Here is a 23911-nt window from a genome sequence, read left to right as displayed (position 1 = left end):
TATTTCCTTTGTAATAACATATAACAAAGCTTTTTTTAACACCACTGTTTTTATAATTCTTTAAGTTTGCTAGAGCAACTACACATGTCAAGTTTTAAACAATCCAACTTCTATTATACCTCAGAGAGGCAAACGAACATAAAAAAAAATATATAATTTATTCTTCTTCTTCTTTGTTCTTTTGAATGACCATTGTATTAAACCCTTTAATTCCGTATTTATAGTATTAGTATTTTAAGGAAGCTTGACTCCAGTTTACCTAGGTGATAACAAGCTCGATCTTATTCCCTTTTTGGTAATGAATTGTTCAAGTGTTCTTGAACAGTCTTTAATGGATTGGACACGAACGAGGGATGCTGTAAAATAGACTGAAATCTGTCGATTTCATTTACCGTATCGTTTCTCATGGATGCCTTCGTTCGTTTTGTAACTGAGGCATCCTTTATAATTGGATTCTGTCTTTTTTCGCTTTCCTCAACTTCCGTTTCAAGCTCAGGCAAAACATTTTCGAACGATGACATGTTCACTTGCAAACTCTCTCGTTGCTTACGATTGCGTCGTCTACGAGCTGAAGACGATATTGCTTTGGTATTAAACTTTTGTTGCCAAGCATCATGTCTTTCTTTCCTCTTATCGAGTTTACTTTCTCTAGGCGTTTCAGAGCGTTGATCCACTACTCCTTCACGAGCGTCTTGGCTGGTAGAACCTGCTGTCTCATATTTAGGCCCAGGGACTTCCTTACTTAATTTATTCGCTGCTTTAGCGGCAAGAGACGTTCTTTTCTTTGCTTTGGGCTTTCCATAGTTAGTTATTCTTCTGTTCATCCTTAATCATTTTATACCATAGTAAACTGCTTGGTTTTGAACCGATCTGATCAAACCACAAATTCTTTTATTTTTTTAATATTCACTTAAATAAATTAACGACAGTTTAAAAGAAAACCCCCTTTTTGGTATATTCTTCAAATTTGCTATTGAGAAAGCTGCCAGCCCAAGAGAAGCATTTAGGGCAATCTTTCGAGATCGGTAAACTGAAGTCTGCAAAGCCAAGTGAGTATGCAGCAGTAATATAAAGTAAGATCTAGTAAACAAAAAGGGAATGAATCGAAGAAAAAGTTTTAAGAAAAGAAAACATTATTTATAGGAAGGAATCATAAAGTAAAGCTTTTCAGACTATGTAAACTCCGTAGTAGGTGCCAAAGAAGACCTAGACATAGGATACGAAGTAGAAGTATTTAATGGAACAGAAAACCTTTGGAGCAATTCTTTGTAAATTGATTCTTCAAACCAGTAAGGATCTACCACACTTAAAGAATAACTCTCCTCGTATACATCTATTGGTATTGCATTCAAAAATTGTCGTAGTTGTCCGTCTGTGGGGAATGCGGAGAGAGAAGGAGTCCTTGAAGTTATATGTGAAGAGGGAGCCTTTGATGTTGCTGAAGAAGAATATTCTGAGCTTTCAATACTGTTCCTATCAAACATTTCAGACGAAGTATCTTTCAAACGCTCCGCTACTAAATGTACCAAAGGTTTTGGAAATGTCTTCGTACTCCAATAAACTGCATCTAACGGACTCATCATTAGAACCCACTCATGCAAAGAAAACTCCTCTGGTTTTAACGCTGTTAAAAAATCCAAGAGCTTGCAGGCATCCATTAATGTTTCTTTGGAAACAGTAGCATCGGCCATACAGTACTTTTGGAAAATTATTTGGACTTCGCTAACTACAACCGGCCAAAGACTTAATAAATGACTTGATGTCGTTCTCAGTGCAAGAGCACGAATCATCAAGAAAAGTTCCTTCTTCAAAACACCCTCGGGATCAGAGCCTAAAAGTCGTTTAATTAAATCAATAATAGGTGGAAGACTCGGCAAAAAGAAGTCCTTATGGCAAGATAATATGAATATTGTGATTCGACATAAATTGCCTTGACGAACGCCCAATTGTGCATCTCGCGACGTGAACAGTGCAGTCATACCAAGGTCGGATTTGGTGATTAAATCACCTAAACGAGACAAATCTTGGTATAACGCAACCTGAATCACCGGAGCTAGCTTTCGAAGTTGACTTGTATTAAACCGGAATAGATTATTATCGTTGAATATATCCCAAAACTCTTTCTTCCATGATTTGCAAAGAGAAGTGTATCGACTAAAGGCAACCAACAAATCCAAGTGCATTTCGGTAAATGCTTCAGGAAATGTTCTTGCTTTGACAATTGGTGAGATAAAACCGTTTACAATCATGATTGACCATCCAATTAATTTTTCTTCGTCTTTGGCTAGATCTGATATATTGGGAATTAGTTCTGTACAAAAGAATTCAAGAAGCGCTGGCTCCAAATATCTTGAAAACAAATACATTGGCTCTAGAGATCCCTTATTTTCAGTATGGCTTGTCACGTTCTGTCGCAATTCCCTGTAAGCAAAAAAGTCAGCAATTACTTGACTTTCAGGTGTTTTACCAACGTTGAACAGAGTAGCCGTTAGGCACCGATTCCAAAGATCAGAGAACTCTTTCTGTTGGCGTGAATCCGAGTTATTATTAATGTGCTTTGAAATCAGAAATAAAATCCGAAGTGAAGCAAGCAAATAATTTTTGAAAGAATTAGAAGAAATGATGATTTCTCGCAAAAATCTAGCAATCTCAGGAAAGACACCAGGTACTTCGTTTTCTTTAAATTGAGCAACATATGAACAGATGCAATCTAAAATATTCATCTGCGAAACTTTGATGGTCAAACTAGAAGGGCCATTATATGTGGAAATTGTCTCCCTTGCAAAGAAAGAAGATGTCAGGTGCTTAATAATGCGTTCTGGGTATCCGTCGTTAAAATACGAAAACAACTCCCATACATATCGGGAATACGAGGTATCATGGTTTATGTAGATGTAAACAAGTGTCTCAATACACTCCATGGGTTCATGCTCATAAAGTCGTAAAATACCTTTAGCTGCAGCTTCTTTAAGTGAGGCCGTGTCATTTAAGAACACTTTAGAGCCCTTCTCATAATACCCGCACTTCAAATCCCAAGAATAACAAGCAAATAAGGTGCGGACGGCATCCTGTAAAACGAGCAACATAGAAAGACGCTTACTTATATCAACGGAAGACGTTGAAGTATCATTAGAAAACACACCAGAAATTACATTTCCGATGAGGCCACTAGTTTCCACTGACCTTTTGGGGTTTGGCATGTATGGGAACTCTTTAATAACGCGCGCGATCATATCACTTAACGTCTCTAACTTAAGTATAAACACATCCATGTATGTGCGATCAGGTAACGAATTCGGAAAATCTCTATACACAGCATCGTGTTGTTTGAGAAAGTCATCAATAAAAGAAGACAAAAACTGAATGGGAGGTATAACTAATAGGGGAATATCTTCTAACATGTTTGGTAAAAACCCATAAATTACTTTAAGCCACCTTGAACAAATTGGGGGATCGTTGTTAGATAAGCCAGCCATAATAAAATTTCGAATAAACTCACGGTTCTCTGCTGTATTAATATTAGACAATTTAATTCTCGGTTGAAGGAACTCCAATAAACTCAATAAGTTTAAAAGGAAGTCTTTGTAGCTAGAACCGGTATCTGGTTCTACAATCTTTACGAGGGCAAGAAGGCTATTAACTACTTGCTGTTCACAATCCAAAGGTCTAGTCCAAACTTTGACGATCTCTCGAAATAATTTAAATGCCCAGGAATATAGTTTATAAACATCCTCTTTCTCCGTTACTGTATGATCCTCGTTGAAGATACCTAGCAATGATTTCATAAGGATAGCAAGGAAAGTTGTATAATTAAAAGATTGTTTTTTCACCGATAAGGCGTCAGCCCAACTTATAAGACATATTTTCTCAACTTCTTCTAGGCTCCCCAATAAGTCTTCTTGATTAATGAATAAATCTGAATACAAGATTAATTGATAACTCATTCGAAAGAAATAGATGCATCTTGATGCTTGACTATTTCTTTGTGTTTCCATTATATTGTATTTTGTTGTGTCATTTCCTAAACAACGAAAATCAGATAGATTCGGGGATTGGAGCAACAGGTTTTCAGTTATGAGCTCTAAAACTCGTAATTGAAGTGCAGTAGAGGAACTTATCCAGTTAATCAACCCAGTTAAATCTTTTTCGGGAGTGTCTCCTAACAAAGCACTGAGTAATAGTAACAGCGGCCTATCAAAAACATCATGGAATAGGGTATGGTGAACTACAAGGTTAGTAAACTTTCACACTTGTTCACATACCACTTTTCTTAAGTGTATCAAAGAAAGGAATATGATAAACTGCAGAAGTTTTATTTATCATTTGTTGGTTAACAACACATGCGGAGAAGAAGGATTCTATTTTTTTATTCTGCAATTTCTCTTGAAGAATCCAAATAATTTCCAAAGATAACTCTTCTCGTAGATACGAATTTACGGATATCTCAGCCCAGACCTACATAGGTTAGTCAATAAAAGTTTGAGTTAAAAGAACTTACAGTTTCAAGCAGTAAATGTACTAAACGATTAGAGCTTAAAAGCATCCTGGAAGGAAGAAATGACACGAGACTTTCTACTTCTTGAAAATTCCAGGACTTTTGATCCAGTCCTTCAATGGTTATTCCCAAAAAATCATATTCAATTTTAGGGTCGATTGCTTCTTTCAGAAGCTGCAAAAGGAATATAAGAATACTTTGATGGAATTTCTCTATGTTAGCAAATCCCTTCAAAAAATAGAGCAAGCTCGACACGGATTCCGAGTATAAAGAACTTCCGTCAGGAAAGTCATTCATATCGTGTATGCGACGTTCAAGAGAATACAAAACTTTAGGGTGGCATTCCGCCGATGAAGAATCAATATTGTAGTCTTTGAGAGAACTCCATCTAAAATTATCCACCAAAAGTGTGCAAGTAGAAATAAACAAGTCCAAAGAAGGATTTTGAGTTACCAAAGAAGGGTTCTTTTTCAAGTAGAAAATCATATAGCAAAAAAACAAGAAGAAATACTTTTCATCGATTCCATTTAAGAAGTATTGTTGGTTTCGCAAGATAAAATGAAACATTTCTAGCGAAGATAAATACTTCTCAGTATTAGAAATATAATCTCTTATACACTTATATAAAAATTCATAAATAGTTAAGTCATTAAACCGCATAATGAGACGACGGCCGTAATCGATTGAGGAATCATGCAAATGCTTGGAATCCTGTTTTTGTGTAGAAACACTGATAGCGTGGTAAGCTTGAAAAACAAAAGATAGAATTTGACTTTCCATAACTGAGAAAATTGATTTTCGGTCAGAGAGTGTATATAGAATTCGAAAAGCCTTATATATAGACATTGTACTAGTTTTCAAAGACAGTAGATCTCGAATACCATCAATGAAAACAGACATGTTCTCCAAAAGCAAGGATGGGTCCATTTCATCAGCTGGATCAGGACCTGATAATTCTGAATCCTTGGGTAAACCCATCAGCCACGCATAAAACCTTCGATTTAAAGAAAGATCGTTTCGTAAAATTATAGATACAACAGACATGTGTAAAAGTTTTAAATCAAATGATTTCACTCTTTGTAAAAATGGAGATCGAATAGGAAAATGGTGCAACAATGCGTCCATGTAACCTCTCTGAACGAGGACATCATTATCACTTATTGCAGCCGCCAGAGCACGCGTGACAAGGCTCGGATCTGGTTGAATTACCTTAGGGTGAATTTCTTCTTTGGGAAGAGCATTACAAGTTCGAAGTAAATATATCAATGCACCTGGCCTTTGGCTAGGAAAACTCAAGATTGTTGACCAAATGCTTCCCCACGCAAATTTATCATCATTCAAACCTTTTATTAGATCATCTATCAAGAAAAGGGTTTCTTGTGAATACTCGTCACTTTCTTCTTCCAATCCGGAAAGCAGCGATATAAATACAGCTTGAAAGCAAGGGCGAATTGACTCTCCAAGCGAGACAAAATGTTTCCGTATAAGATTTATATAGTCATTTTTTGTTTTTATTGATGATATAGAAAAGAATGGGGTAAGCCCATACGTCCACACAACCAGTTCCTCCGCAAGTACATCCTTTTCCAAAATAGTGAATACATAATCATAAACTTCTAACGCCTTCTTATGTACGCCAGATGGAAGTCCTGGAGATAAGCATTCAGCCAAAGATCTAGAGACCAACAAATTACAGGGAATTGTTTTATATGACGAGTACGATTGTAAAACCTAGTTTAACTGTTAACAGAATCCTCAATGTCGAAATTCATACCTTATGAAGCTTCGTCAAATATGATATATAGTCAGGCCATTGTTCCACTGTTTGAAAAAGCGCAATACATTTGCGAATCGCGTCCTGATACTTCCTATATTTCGCATCATTTGTGGTGTCTGAAAAGGTTACTATTACCGGTTCAGTAGCAAAAAGCGATCTTACCAATCATAGTATTCATAAATTTAGAATATCATCAATAAAAGTTCATCTACAGCCAACTAATGTACAAGTCTCTCGGTGGTTATTGATAGCTGCGTAGAATTATTATTTACACTGCTTATACTAACCCCTATAGTGAGACTTAACGTACAAATATTGTTGGTTGTAATACAAAAACAGATTAATATTGAATGTAAACATGACATTTAAGAATGTTTCGAGTGTCAAACTGTAGATGAAAAGAGCATGAAGATGAGTTTTTCTTTAAGGAATATTACTAGCACAATACACAATCTACAATGCACTAAAGGGACTCTTTGATAACTCGCAAATTCTATTAGAAAGAGAAGGGAGAGATCAAGAGATTAAACTAATTAAACTAATTAAATATGCGAACAAGAAAATTAGTGCAGAGATGGATTATATGAGCTTAGCAACGTAAATCAATTCCATTCTCTTCTTCGTTTACTCGGATTTCAAACATCATTTGTGCGCATGCAAAAAACAATAGCATTATAGTAACGCTGAAATAAATCCCTAGAAACGTTAACTATAAGTCAAAAGCAAATATCAGATTATCATACCTTGGAATGTACCAAACATTCTAGCAAAGACATCTTTGATTCCATGCACGTCCATAGCGAATCCTACCAAATTGCAGATAATCATAAAGTAAACATTTAGGGCAGCGCCAAAGCCAGCAATTATCCTGTAATGAGGAAGATGTATCCAGCCAAATCTGTGCGAGGCATAGGAACATAGTCGTTCTGGCAAAATGAAAAGTACAACAAGCCATCCCCAGAAAAACAACTCCCAACTAACATCGTGCCATAAAGCAACAAAAGTAAAAATGATAAAAGAATTTAAAATTGGATACCTGTTTCCTCCTATAGGGATATACAAGTAACGGAGCAGCCATTTGTTGTAGCTACGATGCCAAGCTCTCCAAAATCCAACTACAGAATAGTTGTTACACATACAGCGAATAATGTTTTCAGGAGGTTCAATGTTATCCATTAATGACCACCAACGAAACAATCTCCAGGGAATGAGAAGTTTCAGCCAAGTCACGAACAGTACGATAAAGCTGATCAATGTGATTTCTAAAGTAGAATAAGCTTGCAAACTTTTTTCCTTGGTAATAGCGCTACCATAACAAAAATGAAGCACAAGTTCCATTATGAAAACACATACAAAGAAGCGAATACCGTAAAGAACGTTCCTGTATTTCAATGGTGACTTAATCGGATATTTCGTCTATATCAAATTGTCAGCAAATGTAAGCCAACGAAAAGTAGCAAATATACCTGAGACATAAAATTATTGAATGTTATGATTGGGCCTGCCAAATATAACGGAGCATATAACACATAAGTTAGAAAGTTCTTAACGTTGTAATCTTCCGGATTGCAATTTAGCCGGATGCGATCAGAATAGGACGCATCACCAGGAATTCGTTCCTTCTCGACTACAGTTGTCTGTGTGATAAAGTTAGTAGACGGAAACAAAACATCTGGACTCATACAGAAAGTATTTTAAACGAGTATTTTATCGACCAGTAGTAATCAAGATTATACGAGATTAAACGTAGAATGGTAATGTTGAACAGCACATACCACCTTTCTAAAATGCCGGTGTGATCATCCTACAGAAAACTTGGTTAATCGAACCCAATATATATATATACATACCAAAAACGACAAAAGAGGGTGGAGATTGCCAAATTTGTAGTGACCGAAATGCTCTTTGGAAAGAAGCAAGAAAATACCAAAACCCCAAGACAGAAGAGGATTTAGACGGTGATCTCGAAAAACTTTCGCAAATAGATAGTAAATAAAAATTATTGAAAAGACATAGATCATTCCGGAGCCATAGACAATAAAGGAAAATATCACTGAGAACCATAAACGAAACGTGTTTTTTAACGCCAACTTGTTCTGGACTTTATGAAAAAAAACCAGCTGAACGGCATTCCAAAGAAAAAAATAACCAGCAATCACTCCAAGCAGAATAGGAATATTCTCTCGAAAACTAGCGTATTGATGGTCAGATATGTCGACAGGCTTGCCAAATATCCACCCTGGCTTCAAGTGTTTTTTTATATTAGCATAATTTGGGTGCTTCTCTATAGGTTTGTTAATTACTAGACATACAACAATCAAAGCCTCAAGATTTAAAGACTCACCAACGCTAATCATAAAAAGTCTATAAAAGCCCATGATAGTAATTGACCCAATAAAAACATAATAGGAAAAAAACTCAAGAGTATACCAGGCGTTCTTTGGCTTTTCTATGTCATTCGTGAAAGATCCTGTGGTGGGTGAAGAAGTTCGACTTTTCGTGCTGCTTTGTGCACTATTCAACAAAGATGTAGACGACTTCTGATCTTTGGAAGACGTCTCTAAAACATCGTATTTATATATTCGAAACATGCCTTAAACATTAGAGAATAAAGAAATTGGAGAAAATCAGGAAGCGTGGCATCCATAAATAAACAAACGGTTTAACGCAATACACTTAACTACGGTCAATGCAAGAAATTGGCTTTTCGCTAAATAAAACTTATTGTTTAAGTTTTATTTACCGAGACAGCATGTAAACAATTATTGAAGAGTCGATTTTACAAGAAACGTTGTGCTGTGTAGGAATGGACCTTCCGTAATCTTTTATTATTCCAAATATTATCTTTTTATTCATTCCAAAACTATCACATTCGTAGTTGAACAACTTTTTTGTGAATAATATGTTTCAAAAAGCAGATTCGAAAGTACATGTTTAGTAAACTCACATGAAATCCCGAGAGAACACTAGAAACCAATTCTTTGGTAATTAATCATTCTTACTATAAGCAGATGTATCAGGGGAAGGAGCTTTTATATCTGTTTTGATTCTCAAATTTTCAGGTTCAATTTCAACCACATTCCCATCGACTATTTGGCCAAATCCCTTCTTCAAGACCTCACCTTTATTTGAAAGGATATCCTCAATCGTGACTCGTTTGTCATTGAAGATTTTGAGATGGTCTGCCATGAGGTGTCGGTTTTTGCAATGGGGACATTGAACAAAAACGGTGCCATTGTGATACGCCTGTTTCGACATTTTATGACCAGAACGATGATTACAGCTGTTGTATTAGTTTCTAGTACTAGGTCGTGAATGGATCGCTGTATAAACTTACACAGTACAAGTAAAGGTGATATGATATGCAGGCTTTGGTTGCTCTACGTTTTCCGCAGACTTTGAAATTGGCACTTTGGAATCGTTGTGTAAATTGCTACTGCAATGGAACAAGCATTTGTGCGAAAAATCCGTTTGTCTTTGAAATGGGGATAATTTGCCCGCATGCGACAGTAATAATCGACTTGGTAAATAGTTTACTAAAAATCTATTAGAAAATCTTTGGAAACCCCTTAAATTTCTTAACATCCTATCGATGGTGTTCAGTTCTTGCTGCCAGTATGTAAAGGATTGAACGCATCAAATTACCAACATTTTTACACTACCCAATCCTACTCAGGAGTCTACTTGCGTTCCATCCCTTCTTTCAATTAAACCATAAAAAAAAAGCTTTTAATTTAAAAAATTTAAAGCGTCAATGCAGCGTTCATCGAAAGTAAAAATTCGGGCGCCACGAAAAGTAAGGACAAATGATTGATCACAAGAAGATTGACGAAGCAAGAGTTCTCTAACTATTTAGTTTACTTCAAATCAAGTAGATTTTATAGCTCATTGGGATGTTTTGCATAATGCTGTGAAAGATATTTTCAACAAAAGTACATCTCAACTCTCCTTCGAGGAGCTTTATAGAAATGCTTACACGCTAGTCCTTCACAAGCATGGAGAGCGACTATATAGGAATGTTAAGGAAGTATTAAAGACAAGGTTGGAAAATGAAGTAGCTCCCTCCATAGCTGGAAGCTTTGGATCTTTGTTAGAAACTGAAAATTGGAGCTATGTTAGAAACAGAGATGATTTTTCGCTATCAATGAGAAAGCGTGAAGCTGCAATTTTGTTTTTGTCTAATCTTGTGAATGCATGGAAAGAGCATCTGGTGTCTATGCAAATGATTTCGAGTGTATTGAAGTACTTAGACAAAGTTTATTCAAAATCTTCAGGTGTTATGCCTATATACGATTCTGGTTTGATGATATTTCGTGATTCCGTACTTTTAAGTTCCCTTGAAATTGGACAGAAAAGCGGAATTTGTATTCTTACTCTAGTATTTTTGGAGCGAATTGGTGATTCAATAAACCGCCCCTTGGTTAATTCTTGTTTGGATATGCTAAACTCTCTTCCATCTGAATCTAAGAACGAGTCTTTGTACGATGTTCTATTTACTCCAAAATTCTTAGAGATGACTCGCATGTTCTACCAAGGAGAAGCTCAGCAAAATTTTGAAATCTATGATGTTCTTGAATATCTTCAGAAGACCAATTTAAGATTGGAAGAAGAAAAAGAAAGAGCTCAAAAGTATCTGTTCACAAAAGTCTCCTTTGCATTGCTTTCCGTAGTGGAGAAGGAACTTTTAACAGAGCAAATAGATAACTTATTGGCCAAGCCTATCTCAGGCTTTTTCGCTATGCTTGACTCCTATAACTTAGAAGGGTTATCTTCTATTTACAATATGTTGTCCATAGTAGAGTTGGGGATCCCTTCGATAAAAAAATTCTTTGCCGCTTATATTTCTGAAAAAGGAAGATTTATAAATGGCTCTTTGGCTTTAAACAAAGAAGATCCACAGGGGAACTCACAGGTTGCAAAAGTTTCGACTGCTTCTTCATGGGTGACGAAAGTATTAGAATTGTGGGATAAACTTCGTGAAATCGTGGTTAGAAGCATGAAGGAAGACCGATATGTAATGAACTCTCTTTCTGATTCTTTTTCTAATTTTATAAATGCGTATTCAAGAGCTCCCGAATTCACTTCTTTGTTCATTGATGATAATTTGAAGCGGGATCTAAAAGGACGATCTGAAGAATCCGTGGAGAAGACGTTGCAAAATTCAGTTGTTCTTTTCCGATTTTTATCTGAAAAAGACGTTTTCGAGAAATACTATAAAACCCATTTGGCGAAAAGGTATGGTTTAAAGTTTGTACCCGCAATTATTCTAACAATTAAAGGCTTTTGAACAATAGATCCATATCGGATGATGCTGAATTAAGTATGATCGGTCGTTTAAAGCAAGAAGCTGGCAATGTATTTACTCAAAAATTGGAGGGAATGTTCACGGGTAAGTTATTGATACTTTCATTTGCGCTAACTAGAGCAGATATGCGGTTGTCTAAAGAGTTACTACATGAATATAAAGGGAATTATGATCAAGAATCTGGAAAGGTAATAAATTTCAATTCGAGTATTTGTCTAACAGAATTAGCCTCCGTTTGACCTAAATGTGTCGGTATTGGCTTCATCCTTTTGGCCAATTGACCTTGTTCCTGAAAAAATTTCGTGCGATTTTCCCGAGTATTTGAAGCCTTCTATCGACCACTTTTCGAACTTTTACTTTTCAAAACATACTGGAAGAAAACTGATATGGTATCCCTCAATGGGAAGTGCTGATGTTCGGGTGCAGTTTAAAAAACGAAAGCACGACCTTAATGTGTCAACGATAGCTGTTGTCATCCTTTTACAATTTCAAGCTTTGCCAGGATCTGAAAGTTTGTCTTACGAAGATCTACTTCAAAGAACAAAGATAGAGCCAGGAGATTTAAAACGCAACCTTCAAAGTCTTGCTTGCGCCAAATACAAAATCTTACTGAAGGAGCCAAAGAGTCGAGATATAAACGCTGGTGATCGATTCATGTTTAATGATAACTTTACGTCGAATATGGCGAGACTAAAAATATCTACCATTGCGCAAGTTCGTGTAGAAGACGATGGTGAACGAAAGCGAACAATGGAGAAGATTGATGAATCCAGAAAGCACCAAGCGGATGCCTGTATAGTCCGAGTGATGAAGTATGTCCAATAATTCTTGTTTTTTTGAAAGACTTCACCAAATTACTAACGAGCATAGGGACCGGAAAACGCTTGAACACAATCAATTAGTGGCCGAAGTTACTCGTCAATTGAGTTCTCGATTTCAGCCAAATCCTATAATGATTAAACGTCGGATCGAAGCTTTGATTGAACGAGAATACTTGCAACGATCTGCAGATAATGGTCGAATTTATGAATATCTTGCATAATGGAATCATGTTTATTTAAAGAATGTATAAATTAAAAATAAAAATTGGCTGCTATACTCTAACTAATCGAGGTTATGTGACTTGATGAAAACTTTTTGGAAAAGCCTGACAGATTGTCGCGAAAGACAGTAGCTTATTTTGAATTCAGGAAAGGAATGGAAACATCTGTTCAACCTGATTACTACTTACTATTACAGTGATGGAGCTATGAGTTCTTCAAGAGAAAAATATCGTATTCACTGGTACAATGGAAGCTTGGAAATATGTTAATTAGTGTCAATTTATTTAAGGATTCTCAAACCAACGATTTACGAGTTGATTTCTAAAATAGTAACAGATACTAATAGTCCGGATAAAGTACCGAAAGTTAAGTCATTTACCGCGATGCATTACATTTTTATCATCTTTTCTAAAGATATAAAAGTCTGATCCTACGGTAGATGGGTCAACAGAACCGGAGTATTTACTATAGTAGCTATGTTGGTGTCATACCCTTCCTTTGAATACGCGCTTAAATTAATCGGTTGATTTCTTTCCTTAACTAAACCAAACACATTTACAATCCATTTTTTAACTATTTTTGCGAACAAAACGCGGCAAAGGAATTTGTTATTTTCGCGAAATATCTTTTATACTTTGTTTGATTGTTATCGGGTTTCATCGAGTTTTTTAAAATAGTCTAGCATTCCTCATTGTTTACTTATCCTCGTTCTCTTTTTATTTTTATTTTTGCTTTTGGTTTTTAGACCTTAAAGATACTGTACTATTACAATAATGTCTTTGCATGATGCTTACCACTGGCCTTCTCGTACTCCCTCTCGTAAGGGATCTGCGATTAAGCTCAACAAAACATTGTTGGATCATTTGAAGGAGTTGGAATTTCAGTTCACTGTCCCTACCGATCTTTTGAAACGCGTCACTGAACGTTTTGTTTCCGAATTGAAGCGTGGTTTGACTACTCAACCAGGTGATATTCCTATGATACCTACCTGGGTTACTAGCTGCCCCGATGGTTCAGAAACTGGTTCTTATTTGGCCCTCGACATGGGTGGTACAAACCTACGTGTCTGTGAGGTTGATGTTCAAGGTAATGGCAAATTCGACATCATACAAAACAAATATCGTATGCCTCAAGCCTTGAAGACTGGTACTCGTGAAGAGCTCTTTGACTACATTGCTACATGTGTCAAGAAGTTTGTCGAAGAGAATCACCCCGAAGGCGACAAAAAATTAGAAATTGGCTTTACCTTTTCCTACCCTTGCAAGCAAGCATCAATTGACGATGCAGTATTGATTGCGTGGACCAAGGGATTTGATATTGATGGTGTTGAGGGCGAAAGCATTGTTCCTTTGTTTAGCGACGCTTTGAAGCGTGTTGGATGCAACAACGTAACTCTAAACGCAGTCTTGAACGATACCACTGGTACTTTGGTTGCTTCAAACTACACAAAACCAGGTACTGAAGTTGGTGTCATTTTTGGTACTGGTTGCAATGCTTGCTATATCGAGCGCTTTGATGAGATTCCCAAACTTCACGGTTATCGTTTGCCTGCTGATATGTCCATGATTATCAACTGTGAATGGTGCGACTTTGACAATCAACATGTTGTCTTACCTCGTACCAAGTATGATTTGGCTATCGATGCTGACCACCCACGCCCTGGTTTGCAAACATACGAAAAGATGATTGCTGGATGTTACATGGGAGACATCTTGCGTCGTATCCTTTTAGATTTGCATGAGAATGGTGTTATGTTTGCTAATCAAGATGTCACCAAGCTTCGTGATCCATTGGCCATGGATACTTCTGTGTTGAGTATGATTGAGGTGGATCCTTTCGAAAACCTAGACGAAACTGAACAGTTGCTTGAGAATACCTACGGATTAACTACTACTGAAGAAGAGCGTCATTTGATCCGCCGTACCTGTGAATTAATTGGTACACGTGCTGCCCGTTTGTCTGCCTGTGGTGTCTGTGCCCTTGTCCTCAAGACCAAGAAGCAATCCATGATGATTGGTACCGACGGCAGTGTTTATAACAAATACCCGCACTTCAAGGAGCGTTTAGAAGCAGCCTTTAAGGAAGTTCTCGGTGAGGAGGTTGGCGGTAAGGTTATTACGACTCCTGCTGAAGACGGTAGTGGCGTTGGTGCAGCTTTGGTGAGTGCTCTTCAAGCTAAGGGGAAAGCTTTAACCAAAGAGGCATTGGACAAAGTTAGAAAGTAGAGAAGCCGACAGCGTGCTAACCTAGAATATCTAATTTTGCCATACTCAAAGGCGAAATTGTGCCATTAGGTTGAATGCGTCCATTTGTAAATTGGCGGAAAATGGAGGATTCGAAATATCCTAAGGGTTTCGTTGCTTGCGAGCCTTTATAAGAAACCTACCCTTCAGTTCTAAGGATCTATCCTTATATAGTGCCGACTAATATTTTGCAGAACTGAGCATGAATGGTTTTAGAAATTATAGACGTCCTTAATCTTCTTTGAACCCTTTTTTTTATTGTTGATGTTGTTTGTGTTGAACCATAACCTAGAATGATTACTTTTTTAATATAATCGCGAGTGATTTTGTAATTGTTTAGACTTTTCTGTGGAATTATATCTTGGGTGAATAGACGGGATTACAAGTTTTAACCTAGTGATTCCTTTAACAGAATAACAAGAAGAAATTCGTTGTTAAGGTAAAAAAGGTTAGCGGGAATGGAACTGTAGTACTATAGCCCAGATTGGAGCTGGGATTTCTAAATATAGTAGCACTGGTAGTGATCAAGAACAGCGAGAGCAGAGAAAGATGGGATTAAATAGAAATCCTTTCAACCTTTAATATTGTTTATTTAGTTTTATCTGGAAACATAGGAATTTGGCGTTTCCAACGTTCAATATCGGCCCTAAAAGGGAACTTGTTTGCTTATTCTAACCGATGGTTACCACAGCAACGAGAGGTAAACATAGTCGGGGAACAAGACCAAATTATTTATTTGAACATATAAACAATGTGCATTTCAAAGCACTGCTTGGCTCCGCCTTGTTTGTTTGCATCCATCAGATTCTTTGCGTTTGTTGTTGCTGCAACGTTTACGGTAACGATGTTACTTGTGTGTATGACGTCGTCAATTGAGTAAAAGCCCATATTAGACGATTGACGCATACGGATGCGTGCAACAAAACGGTTTCTATGCATAAATAGTCTTTCTTTTTTGTTCTTCCTCTTTACCGTAGCTTGGAAAACGATATAACTGTCAAATGACAGAAGATACGTGCCTTCCTGATGCTGATGCAAAGCACGGCGAAGTCACATGCTACTTCTGTTTGTTTTTGTTCCTTCAGGGTAGTCTCCATCAGGAAGTGGGGAAAGATAGTAACTTTCCCTCTACAACTACTTCAAACCGCCAAATTCTCTTCCCTTTCAAACCTTTCCATACCGATTTGTCTTTCATTTACTTAGTATTTGAGTAGATTCCTTCTGCTCGATAGCTACTGCTTATTGCCCGTTATTTTATTGGCGTTTAAACTGTTCTGTAGATTGTCTCTGACTCCTCGCTTTTGAGCCATAGAACGGTGTTTGCAAAGCAAGAACAACACTAGATTTAGCTGCTGGTGTTTGTTTTCGACGATTCGGTCTTTGATTATCGTCTTCTTGTCTCCACTGATTTGGAAAAACTAGATTTTTACCAAAGTGGTCGAAAGGCGCTTCTCATCGCTCCTGTGTTTTCATGAAAACGCAAGTGTCTGTTCGTCAAAGCAGTTTGTTAAATTTTTGGTTAGCTTCTTGTGGACTTTTCAGAAGACAATTTCAGGTTTTGTTCAACAACAATCTTGAAGTAGCTAATTAAAACCCTGCTGTTTTCTTTATTCGTTTCGAATTCTTTTTTGAATTCTTCGATATTTGTCTGGTTACTTGGTAAATAAAGTCTCGTTAGTGGGTTTGTTGTCTCTTTTTTTTTTCACCTCTTGTTCCTTCAGCCTCTTCCCCTTTGCCCGTTCTCTTTACACGGTTTCTCCACTCTTTAAATCGTTTTTATTGCAAAGCAGAAAGATTTCCTTTCTTTTTTTTTTCTTTTCTGTTTTGTCCTTCTCCCGTATTTCTTTCATCAAACCTTGGGTCTCTTTTCCCTCTTCCCTGGCAAGGAAACATAAAACTCGTCCTGTGTCTTTCTTTTTATTCTTTCGTTTGGTTCTTTCTTGCGCAGTGACTTTTGTTCTCTTTCAGTCTTTTGTATTCACCAGCGTTTCTTAATCCTACTTTTTGTTACCTTCAGACAAAACCTGGCGCTTGTAATTATTCCTGTACAAAGCTATGGACTCTCCTCTGTCTTCCCTCTCCTTGTCCCAGTCACTTTCTAATAGGCAACACATTGTCCGTCCTGCTGCTCGAAGCTTGCGGTTAGAGCCAGAAAACATCCATCCTAATTCCGATTTGGATTCTTTCTTTCAAAAATCCAAGCCCCATGCCTCGTTAATGGACCCTTTCTGTAAAGGTCGTTCCTCTGCCTCCCCTGCATCTTCTCTTGCCGCAGACTTCTCAATGAACATGCACATAGACAGGAGCCCTGCACTTCCCACTCCCCGACGTACATTATTTCGCTCTTTTTCTTGTACGGTTGAAACACCGCCCGCGGATGCTTCTGCTACCTCTCCTTTAGATGAGTCTCCCTCCAACGCTGCCTTGTCTCCTTCTTGCCTTCTCCAGCATCCTTCTAGAAAGTTTACGGACACAGTACCTCCCAACCTAGTTTCTCCTAGACCTTTATCCATTGCCTCCAAGTTTAAACCAAAATCTTCAATGTCTTTTCACTCTAAATTGAATGATTCTTCTCGCAGTTCAAGCAGCAATGGTTCCGTTGATTTGTATCTTCGTCCAACTGTTAGTCGTTCTCGTCCTTCAAATAATGCCGCCCCTCCTTTCCTTCGATCACGCTCTAGTTCGTCCTACTCTGTTAATAAACGTAAACCTCCAACTGCGCAGGTAAATAAGCAACTGTCTTATGCTGTATCACGTACTTGCAGCCGACCTGGTAATTCTAATGGTATATTTTCGAGTTGTTTGAGTGACGATGTGGATGAACTTGATAGTATGTCGGATCAAGACCAAACTTTCATGAATGAGAATTTGGAAGACGCTACGGTAAACCATATCGATACCGATGATGATAAAGGTGATTATGATGTTGACCTACATGATGCGAGCCATGAGGATGAACATTCACTGGACGATTTGTTTCAAGCGTCCCCTGTCAAAGGGTCATCTGGTATCGTTTCTATGCCTTTTAATAATTTTGAAAACATTCCCCCAACACCTATAGCCCCTCCTATCAATGAAGAAAATGACTTTGATGAACAGGATACACCGGTACTTCGTCGTAGCCGAAGCATGTTTTTAAAGTCAACCAAATTAGGTTTATGGGGATATCAAGATACCATTTCTGCTACAGCTAAGCAACCGACTAAAGAATCTGATGAATATATATCGTCTCAAGTGGAAACCCTTTCTTTACCCTGTTTTGGAGTCAAAGAGGATTCTTTAAAAAGAATTAGTCAGGATACTTTTCTCAAACTTCTGGATGGGTACTATAGAGATATTTTTGATGAATGTATAATAGTGGACTGTCGCTTTGAGTATGAGTATTTGGGAGGCCACATCGCTAATGCCATAAATTTGAACTCAAAACAAGCGGTAGTTGAGAAATTTTTTAATAAGCCTCTTGTACGTCGGACAGCTCTCATTTTTCATTGTGAACATAGTGCACACAGAGCCCCCCATATGGCATTACACTTTCGAAATACGGATCGCGAAATGAATAGTCATCGTTATCCGTTCCTTTACTATCCGGAAGTTTACATTTTACATGGGGGATATAAATCGTTCTTTGAAAATCATAGAAGCCGTTGCAATCCTGTTAATTATGTTCCGATGAATGATGCATCTCATGTAATGACTTGTTCCAAAGCTATGAATAACTTCAAGCGCAATGCTACTTTTACTCGTACGAAAAGTTACACTTTTGGTCAAAGCCTGTTGGCTTCTCCCGATATTAATGACTCCCCTACAGCAACGCATTCGTTATCAAATTTGAAAAGGTTTTGATGTTTGCTTTTTTTGTTCAAACTTTATTATATATGACTTTTTACTTCACTGTGATATATTGAAGGAATGTCCTTTGTCACTAAAATAGGCAATCCTGACACACTTCATTTCTCGTGCTTCTCGACGATCGTTTTTTGTTGTGACTATGGTTTAAAACGAGGTTTTACTTGACAAAAACGGTTAATGATAATTAAAACTTAATTGGCGTTTTATTTATCTTTCAAATGCCATGACACAGCAAGGTATGAACGAAGAGGTCCCTTAAATAGTCTAATTCTTATTCGATACAGCAGTTAAAAATAGGTTTCGTACCGCTAAACACAACTCTTAATAAGCTGTTTGAGAACATAGAATTTATAAATTATTCTTTTTGTTGTGAAATCCAATTTCAATTCGGTCATCAATTTTACTCTTCGGTGTTTAAATATTTTAATCGTAAAGCGTAAAGCTTCAAAAGAAATTAGCAAAGTATAATTCTCACTAGCATGTTTGGTGTTTTCGTAGCTACATTGATGCTACATAATATTTCTTAATGGTAGCAATATTATAACAACAAAGATAAGAATATTACAAAATGTAAACAAACAATGAACAAACAATTTACTGTGGTGTAAATTTTATAAAAATTTGAGGTATCAATAAAAATATATTATTTATTAATAAAATATTTTGAAGAAACGATAAGAACCAGGAATTTTAGCTGGAATCTTCGGATCGAAAGGTCGGCTATTCTGACTAAATACATTTACCTTTTCGTACATTATTTTAGCTAAGACTACGGCTGTGCCCACTTTGACTTATTCTACGCTGCCATCATAGTAATTGTGTATGTTTGAAAAAGTTCAACAAGGAAGACTGAGTGAGGCTAGCTTGTTGACTTGCCTAAAGTTCGCTAAATATTTTATAAAAGTTCTCCAACTACAGTTCGATCTTCGTCATCTATTAGCATCGTATTTGGACGCCCAAATCGAATTTAATATCTACTTGTTCTGCCTATGTACTTTAGTTCGTTGTTTATTTTTTTATTCCCCTTTATATTATTTTCGTGACTTTTTAAACAAGCAACGAGCTTGTACGTCGTTCCGACTTGTTATCACCTTATTCCGCATTGGTGTTGTGCGGTAGAAGTATTTTAACGTACACTACTGTAGGTAGGAAAGTGTTCAAGGTTTGTAAACTGGAAAAAACAAAAATCTTGTATTCCGACTGAACGTGGAAGATTGGGTCTTATGAATAATAGCCATGCATCTAAAAAGTCATTTTGTATAAGGGTATTTTGGCTAATTTTATTGTACGGAAAATTTAGCTAACTAACCATTGTTTACAGGCACCTGCAAACTGGGAAAAGTCTTATATGGAAGTTTGGCCCCTTATAACGGTGCCAAGACAGTATATTTGCTTAAGGTGGTGCACTTCTCCCCAATACCATGAGTTTTCTTGCTCTTCGTTACAATTTTTAGTTATTCGGCCAGCTGGCATGAATGTACTCCTTGGACGTGTCAAAACGTTATATGGGAGCCAAACAGTAGCCATTGAACATGTTGAAGATAATCGCTATGCCTTAATGCTTCTTTCAGATCAGGTCGAATTTAGATCGCTAAAAGTGATTGCCAATCATCAAATACCAGAGTCCTCGAACACATCTATCGAGTCTGGCTCATCTATAAAGCCTCCAAAAAGGACGTCAAGGGCAAATTCTCTTTTGTCCTCGGGGTTTATGGAAAAGACTCTTCACAACATTCAATCTGGTTCGTCGTTGGCAAATGAACAAGAGTATAAATCAATTGGCAGTAACAAATCCATCGCCCCTTCGAATCCTACCACAGATTACGAGCAGGAAAATGCCAACCAAGATGAAGCAGAGAATATCAAAGTATTTCATTCAGAGGAACCGGTTCCGACTTTGGAGAATTTAACTGATTCACTAAGGAAGGGGTACTTTTATCAATTGCTAATGACGAAAACACCTGTAGTGTTTTATGCTAAGCAGTTAGTTGGAAAATACCGAACACATGCTTTGGATTATTTTTTGAAAACCAAAGATGAAAGTTTTATAGACGAGCTTTTGAAGTTCTTATCAAGCATACGGTCTGTAGAAACTTGGAAAGAAAATCTACAGAACTGCTTCCAAAACCACTTAAACGGAAGAGCATGGCATTTGGAGCTTGACGATGGAGCGTCAGAAACTGAGCTTCATGGATATCGACAGTGGTTACAAAATGCTCTTAATCAAGATAGTCTTGAAAGCGAAAAACCAGACTTTATGAAGGAGTTTTCATCCTTAAAAGCAAAGGAATACGAATTAAAAGTCTTAATTTACTTTGAGGTGCTGTATATATTGCTAAAGATACACCCAGAGTATGCAAGCCAAAAATCTTCTCGTGACAAAGTAAAAAAAACAAAACCCTTTAAAAAAGAAAAAGAACCACCAAATTTATTTGAGAAGGTTCAGCTCCAATTGGAGTTTGTGTTTGATGGACTATGTATTCGCAGAACAATTGAGGAAAAACCTTCTAGTTCTACTGAAGATTTATTACTGAAATTTTGCAAAGAGGGAATAATTCCCTTCTATTCTTCTAAATTCCCCAAAATTGCGAGAGTTTTATTGGACAAATGTAACGGCTTATCTCTATTACCAGACTTCACGAATCCGCGTGCTAAGCACCCTTCACGCCGCTCTAAATTATTATCCAGGTCTAATACAGAATCTTCGTCTTCTTTAAAACGATGGCACAGCTCGACACCAGTGTCATCATCTTCGTCGCCAGGAGATACGAAATCGTCTAACCTTAAACGTCAAGGAAGCTTTTCTTCTTCTGCTCAAAATCTTACACGTTCTGACTCCAAAACATCTTTTGGTGAGAAAGATTTGAAGAAACGAATTAACAGTATGTCACGAATTCGAAACAGAGAAGTTGCTCTTCCTTCGTCCGGATCATTAGTTCGGCATAGAAGTTCATTCAGTGAACAGCCCCACTCAAACAATGCTACAGAGTTATCATTTACGGAGAAGTTGTTGTTGGCTAGTTCAGATCCAAACAATGCTTTACCGCAAAGACCTTCCGGGGGGAACGCGAAACAAGATCTTGCTCGATCAAAGACTCTTGATTCTGTTGATAGTCTTTCGGGTTCATTCCATAATTCAGATCAGCGAAAGCAATCCAATTCTGTCTTAGTTCAGGCTACCCCTCGAAAGAGGACATCCTTGATTGCCAGTTTTCAGTCACCAACAGCTGCTCACCCGGCAGTGCCTGACGATTCTCCTACCAAAGTTATCTCAGATGATCCAGTTATTCAGGATTCCCCTGCACGAAATGCTATGAAACCTAACGTTTTTGTTTGTATACCTACTACTCCTCGAAAACTACATACTAGTAACGACGAGGAACAGACTTAGAAAAGCAGAAGTCATTCCCTTTTAATGTTCGGAACTTACTCTACAGTTACAAATAATCGTGTTATGATTAATAATAATAATAATAATAATATTCCTAGACGATTAAAACTTTTTCAGTTTTACAGCACCTGCAAGCTAACTTGAATAGACATTCACACAAACGTTAATATAGCGACTACTTGAACACTAGTATTAAAGAAAAAGCAGTACCGTTATGCACTAGTTCCTCTTTAAAATCATCTTTCTGTAACATACATAAAAGGCTATATTATGCAAAGCTAGTAAAAATCAGTGAAATAAATTTCAAATATACAGTTTGCTAATATAGTCTTCTAAATAACATAGGGAAAAGGTAACTGCCCAAACAAGGTGGAAGTTTACGTTCTATGCAACCCTACCCTAATATGCAAACAGTCACGCTATACAACACATCCATGTCTGAAGGTGTAGAGTTTTCCTCACCACAAAAATGCCTTCCGCACCTGTAAGTTATCCATAGAATAGTAGAATATGTTACAATACTAACTGAAAAATAGCGCAAGCAATCCAAGACCTACAAGGTTCCTAGCCGTCCCTTCGAGTCAGCTCGTCTTGACGCTGAACTCAAGCTTGCTGGTGAATATGGTTTGAGAAACAAGCACGAAATCTGGCGTGTTGCCCTTACCCTCTCTAAGATCCGTCGTGCTGCTCGTGAGCTTTTGACTCTTGACGAGAAGGACCCTAAGCGTCTCTTTGAGGGTAATGCCATCATTCGTCGTCTTGTTCGTTTGGGTATCTTGGACGAGACCCGTATGAAGCTTGATTATGTCTTGGCTCTTCGTATTGAAGACTTTTTGGAGCGTCGTTTGCAAACCCAAGTTTTCAAGCTTGGTTTGGCTAAGTCTATCCACCACGCTCGTGTCTTGATCTACCAACGTCACATCCGTGTTGGTAAGCAAATTGTCAATGTCCCCTCTTTCGTTGTCCGTTTGGACTCTCAAAAGCACATTGACTTTGCTCTTACTTCTCCTTACGGTGGTGGCCGTCCTGGTCGCTGCAAGAGAAAGCACCTTCGTGCTCAACAAGAAGGTGGTGAAGGCGCTGAAGAAGCTGAAGAAGAGTAAATTAAACGGTTCTAATTATAGCACTTTTGTGCACATAGAAGAATGTATTCTACCCGGTTTTGCTTCTTTGCCTTATATAAAAGCCTTATATAGGAAAAATAGTTTGAAGGTCTATTTGTGATTGCATATGGGAAACATGTTGTGTTGTAGTTAAATTTTTTTAAAAAAGGACATAGAAAGCATTGTAGAACAGACGAAGCTTGAGTGAAAGTTACTTGAAATAGTAAGGAAGGAGCTGTTTACCAGAAATTGAACTGTCTATCCATTATAAACTATTGATGGATCCACCATTGCTGTTTTTGTTGACTACAATTTCAAGTAGGATGGCTCATTAAGTAAACGAATGTAATCGTCGCAAGTACAAATAAGAACGTGAAAGATCGTTCGACCTATCTTAAAAAGACAAAGTTGCCAAGGGGAATGTGCTGCAAAACAATGGTTTGCCTCTTGTACAGTTGAAATTAGACTAAAATAACGTAAGAAAAAAGAAAGCAAACATATGATACTAAGAGTATTTTTGCAGCGGATGTTTATTTTTATTTTTTAGTTTCCTAAAATAGATTCCTTTTGTTTGTTTATTTACTACAAGTAACATAGTCAGTTGATACCTGTAGGAAATCACCGTATGGCGCAAGGCCCAAATTAAAGTTGTATGACAAGAGTTCACCCAGGAAGAGAAGGTAACCTGACCAGAGCCTTCATCAA

General features: G+C 37.3%; 9 protein-coding genes across 9 annotated transcripts; 5 read left to right on the top strand and 4 right to left on the bottom strand.

The window, feature by feature from the left end:
- Positions 1-281: 281 nt before the first annotated feature.
- slx9 (ribosome biogenesis protein Slx9) lies at positions 282-844 on the bottom strand (the record flags this gene model as incomplete). Its single annotated transcript, XM_056180874.1, has 2 exons — positions 282-794; positions 842-844. 2 exons carry the CDS (start codon positions 842-844, stop codon positions 282-284), a joined length of 516 nt encoding a protein of 171 aa, XP_056037145.1.
- Positions 845-1172: 328 nt separating this feature from the next.
- On the bottom strand, positions 1173-6450 carry dop1 (Dopey family protein Dop1; the record flags this gene model as incomplete). Its single annotated transcript, XM_056180873.1, has 5 exons — positions 1173-4225; positions 4263-4455; positions 4499-6226; positions 6270-6388; positions 6435-6450. 5 exons carry the CDS (start codon positions 6448-6450, stop codon positions 1173-1175), a joined length of 5109 nt encoding a protein of 1702 aa, XP_056037146.1.
- Positions 6451-6861: 411 nt separating this feature from the next.
- On the bottom strand, positions 6862-8863 carry gup1 (membrane bound O-acyltransferase, MBOAT Gup1; the record flags this gene model as incomplete). The annotated part of the gene is made up of 6 exons (XM_056180872.1): positions 6862-6968; positions 7016-7688; positions 7739-7909; positions 7957-8076; positions 8123-8556; positions 8617-8863. The coding sequence occupies 6 exons, from the start codon at positions 8861-8863 to the stop codon at positions 6862-6864; spliced, it is 1752 nt and encodes a 583-aa protein (XP_056035743.1).
- A 397-nt stretch (positions 8864-9260) lies between these two features.
- tim15 (TIM23 translocase complex subunit Tim15) lies at positions 9261-9857 on the bottom strand (the record flags this gene model as incomplete). Its single annotated transcript, XM_056180871.1, has 2 exons — positions 9261-9555; positions 9610-9857. 2 exons carry the CDS (start codon positions 9855-9857, stop codon positions 9261-9263), a joined length of 543 nt encoding a protein of 180 aa, XP_056035742.1.
- A 169-nt stretch (positions 9858-10026) lies between these two features.
- On the top strand, positions 10027-12619 carry cul3 (cullin 3; the record flags this gene model as incomplete). Its single annotated transcript, XM_056180870.1, has 6 exons — positions 10027-10068; positions 10129-11507; positions 11552-11661; positions 11701-11765; positions 11806-12389; positions 12448-12619. The coding sequence occupies 6 exons, from the start codon at positions 10027-10029 to the stop codon at positions 12617-12619; spliced, it is 2352 nt and encodes a 783-aa protein (XP_056035735.1).
- A 774-nt stretch (positions 12620-13393) lies between these two features.
- On the top strand, positions 13394-14845 carry hxk1 (hexokinase 1; the record flags this gene model as incomplete). Its single annotated transcript, XM_056180869.1, has 1 exon — positions 13394-14845. The coding sequence occupies one exon, from the start codon at positions 13394-13396 to the stop codon at positions 14843-14845; it is 1452 nt and encodes a 483-aa protein (XP_056035734.1).
- A 2073-nt stretch (positions 14846-16918) lies between these two features.
- On the top strand, positions 16919-18706 carry cdc25 (protein tyrosine phosphatase (M phase inducer) Cdc25; the record flags this gene model as incomplete). Its single annotated transcript, XM_056180868.1, has 1 exon — positions 16919-18706. One exon carries the CDS (start codon positions 16919-16921, stop codon positions 18704-18706), a length of 1788 nt encoding a protein of 595 aa, XP_056035737.1.
- A 1229-nt stretch (positions 18707-19935) lies between these two features.
- On the top strand, positions 19936-22103 carry sld3 (DNA replication pre-initiation complex subunit Sld3; the record flags this gene model as incomplete). Its single annotated transcript, XM_056180867.1, has 2 exons — positions 19936-19977; positions 20034-22103. The coding sequence occupies 2 exons, from the start codon at positions 19936-19938 to the stop codon at positions 22101-22103; spliced, it is 2112 nt and encodes a 703-aa protein (XP_056035736.1).
- Positions 22104-22572: 469 nt separating this feature from the next.
- Positions 22573-23206, top strand: rps901 (40S ribosomal protein S9; the record flags this gene model as incomplete). Its single annotated transcript, XM_056180866.1, has 2 exons — positions 22573-22587; positions 22640-23206. 2 exons carry the CDS (start codon positions 22573-22575, stop codon positions 23204-23206), a joined length of 582 nt encoding a protein of 193 aa, XP_056035739.1.
- Positions 23207-23911: the final 705 nt, after the last annotated feature.

Source organism: Schizosaccharomyces osmophilus, chromosome 1, assembly GCF_027921745.1.
Source record: "Schizosaccharomyces osmophilus chromosome 1, complete sequence".
Taxonomy (NCBI): Eukaryota; Fungi; Ascomycota; class Schizosaccharomycetes; order Schizosaccharomycetales; family Schizosaccharomycetaceae; genus Schizosaccharomyces; species Schizosaccharomyces osmophilus.
The sequence above is the reverse complement of the archived record's forward strand: the minus strand, read 5'-3'. Positions and strand labels throughout refer to the sequence as shown.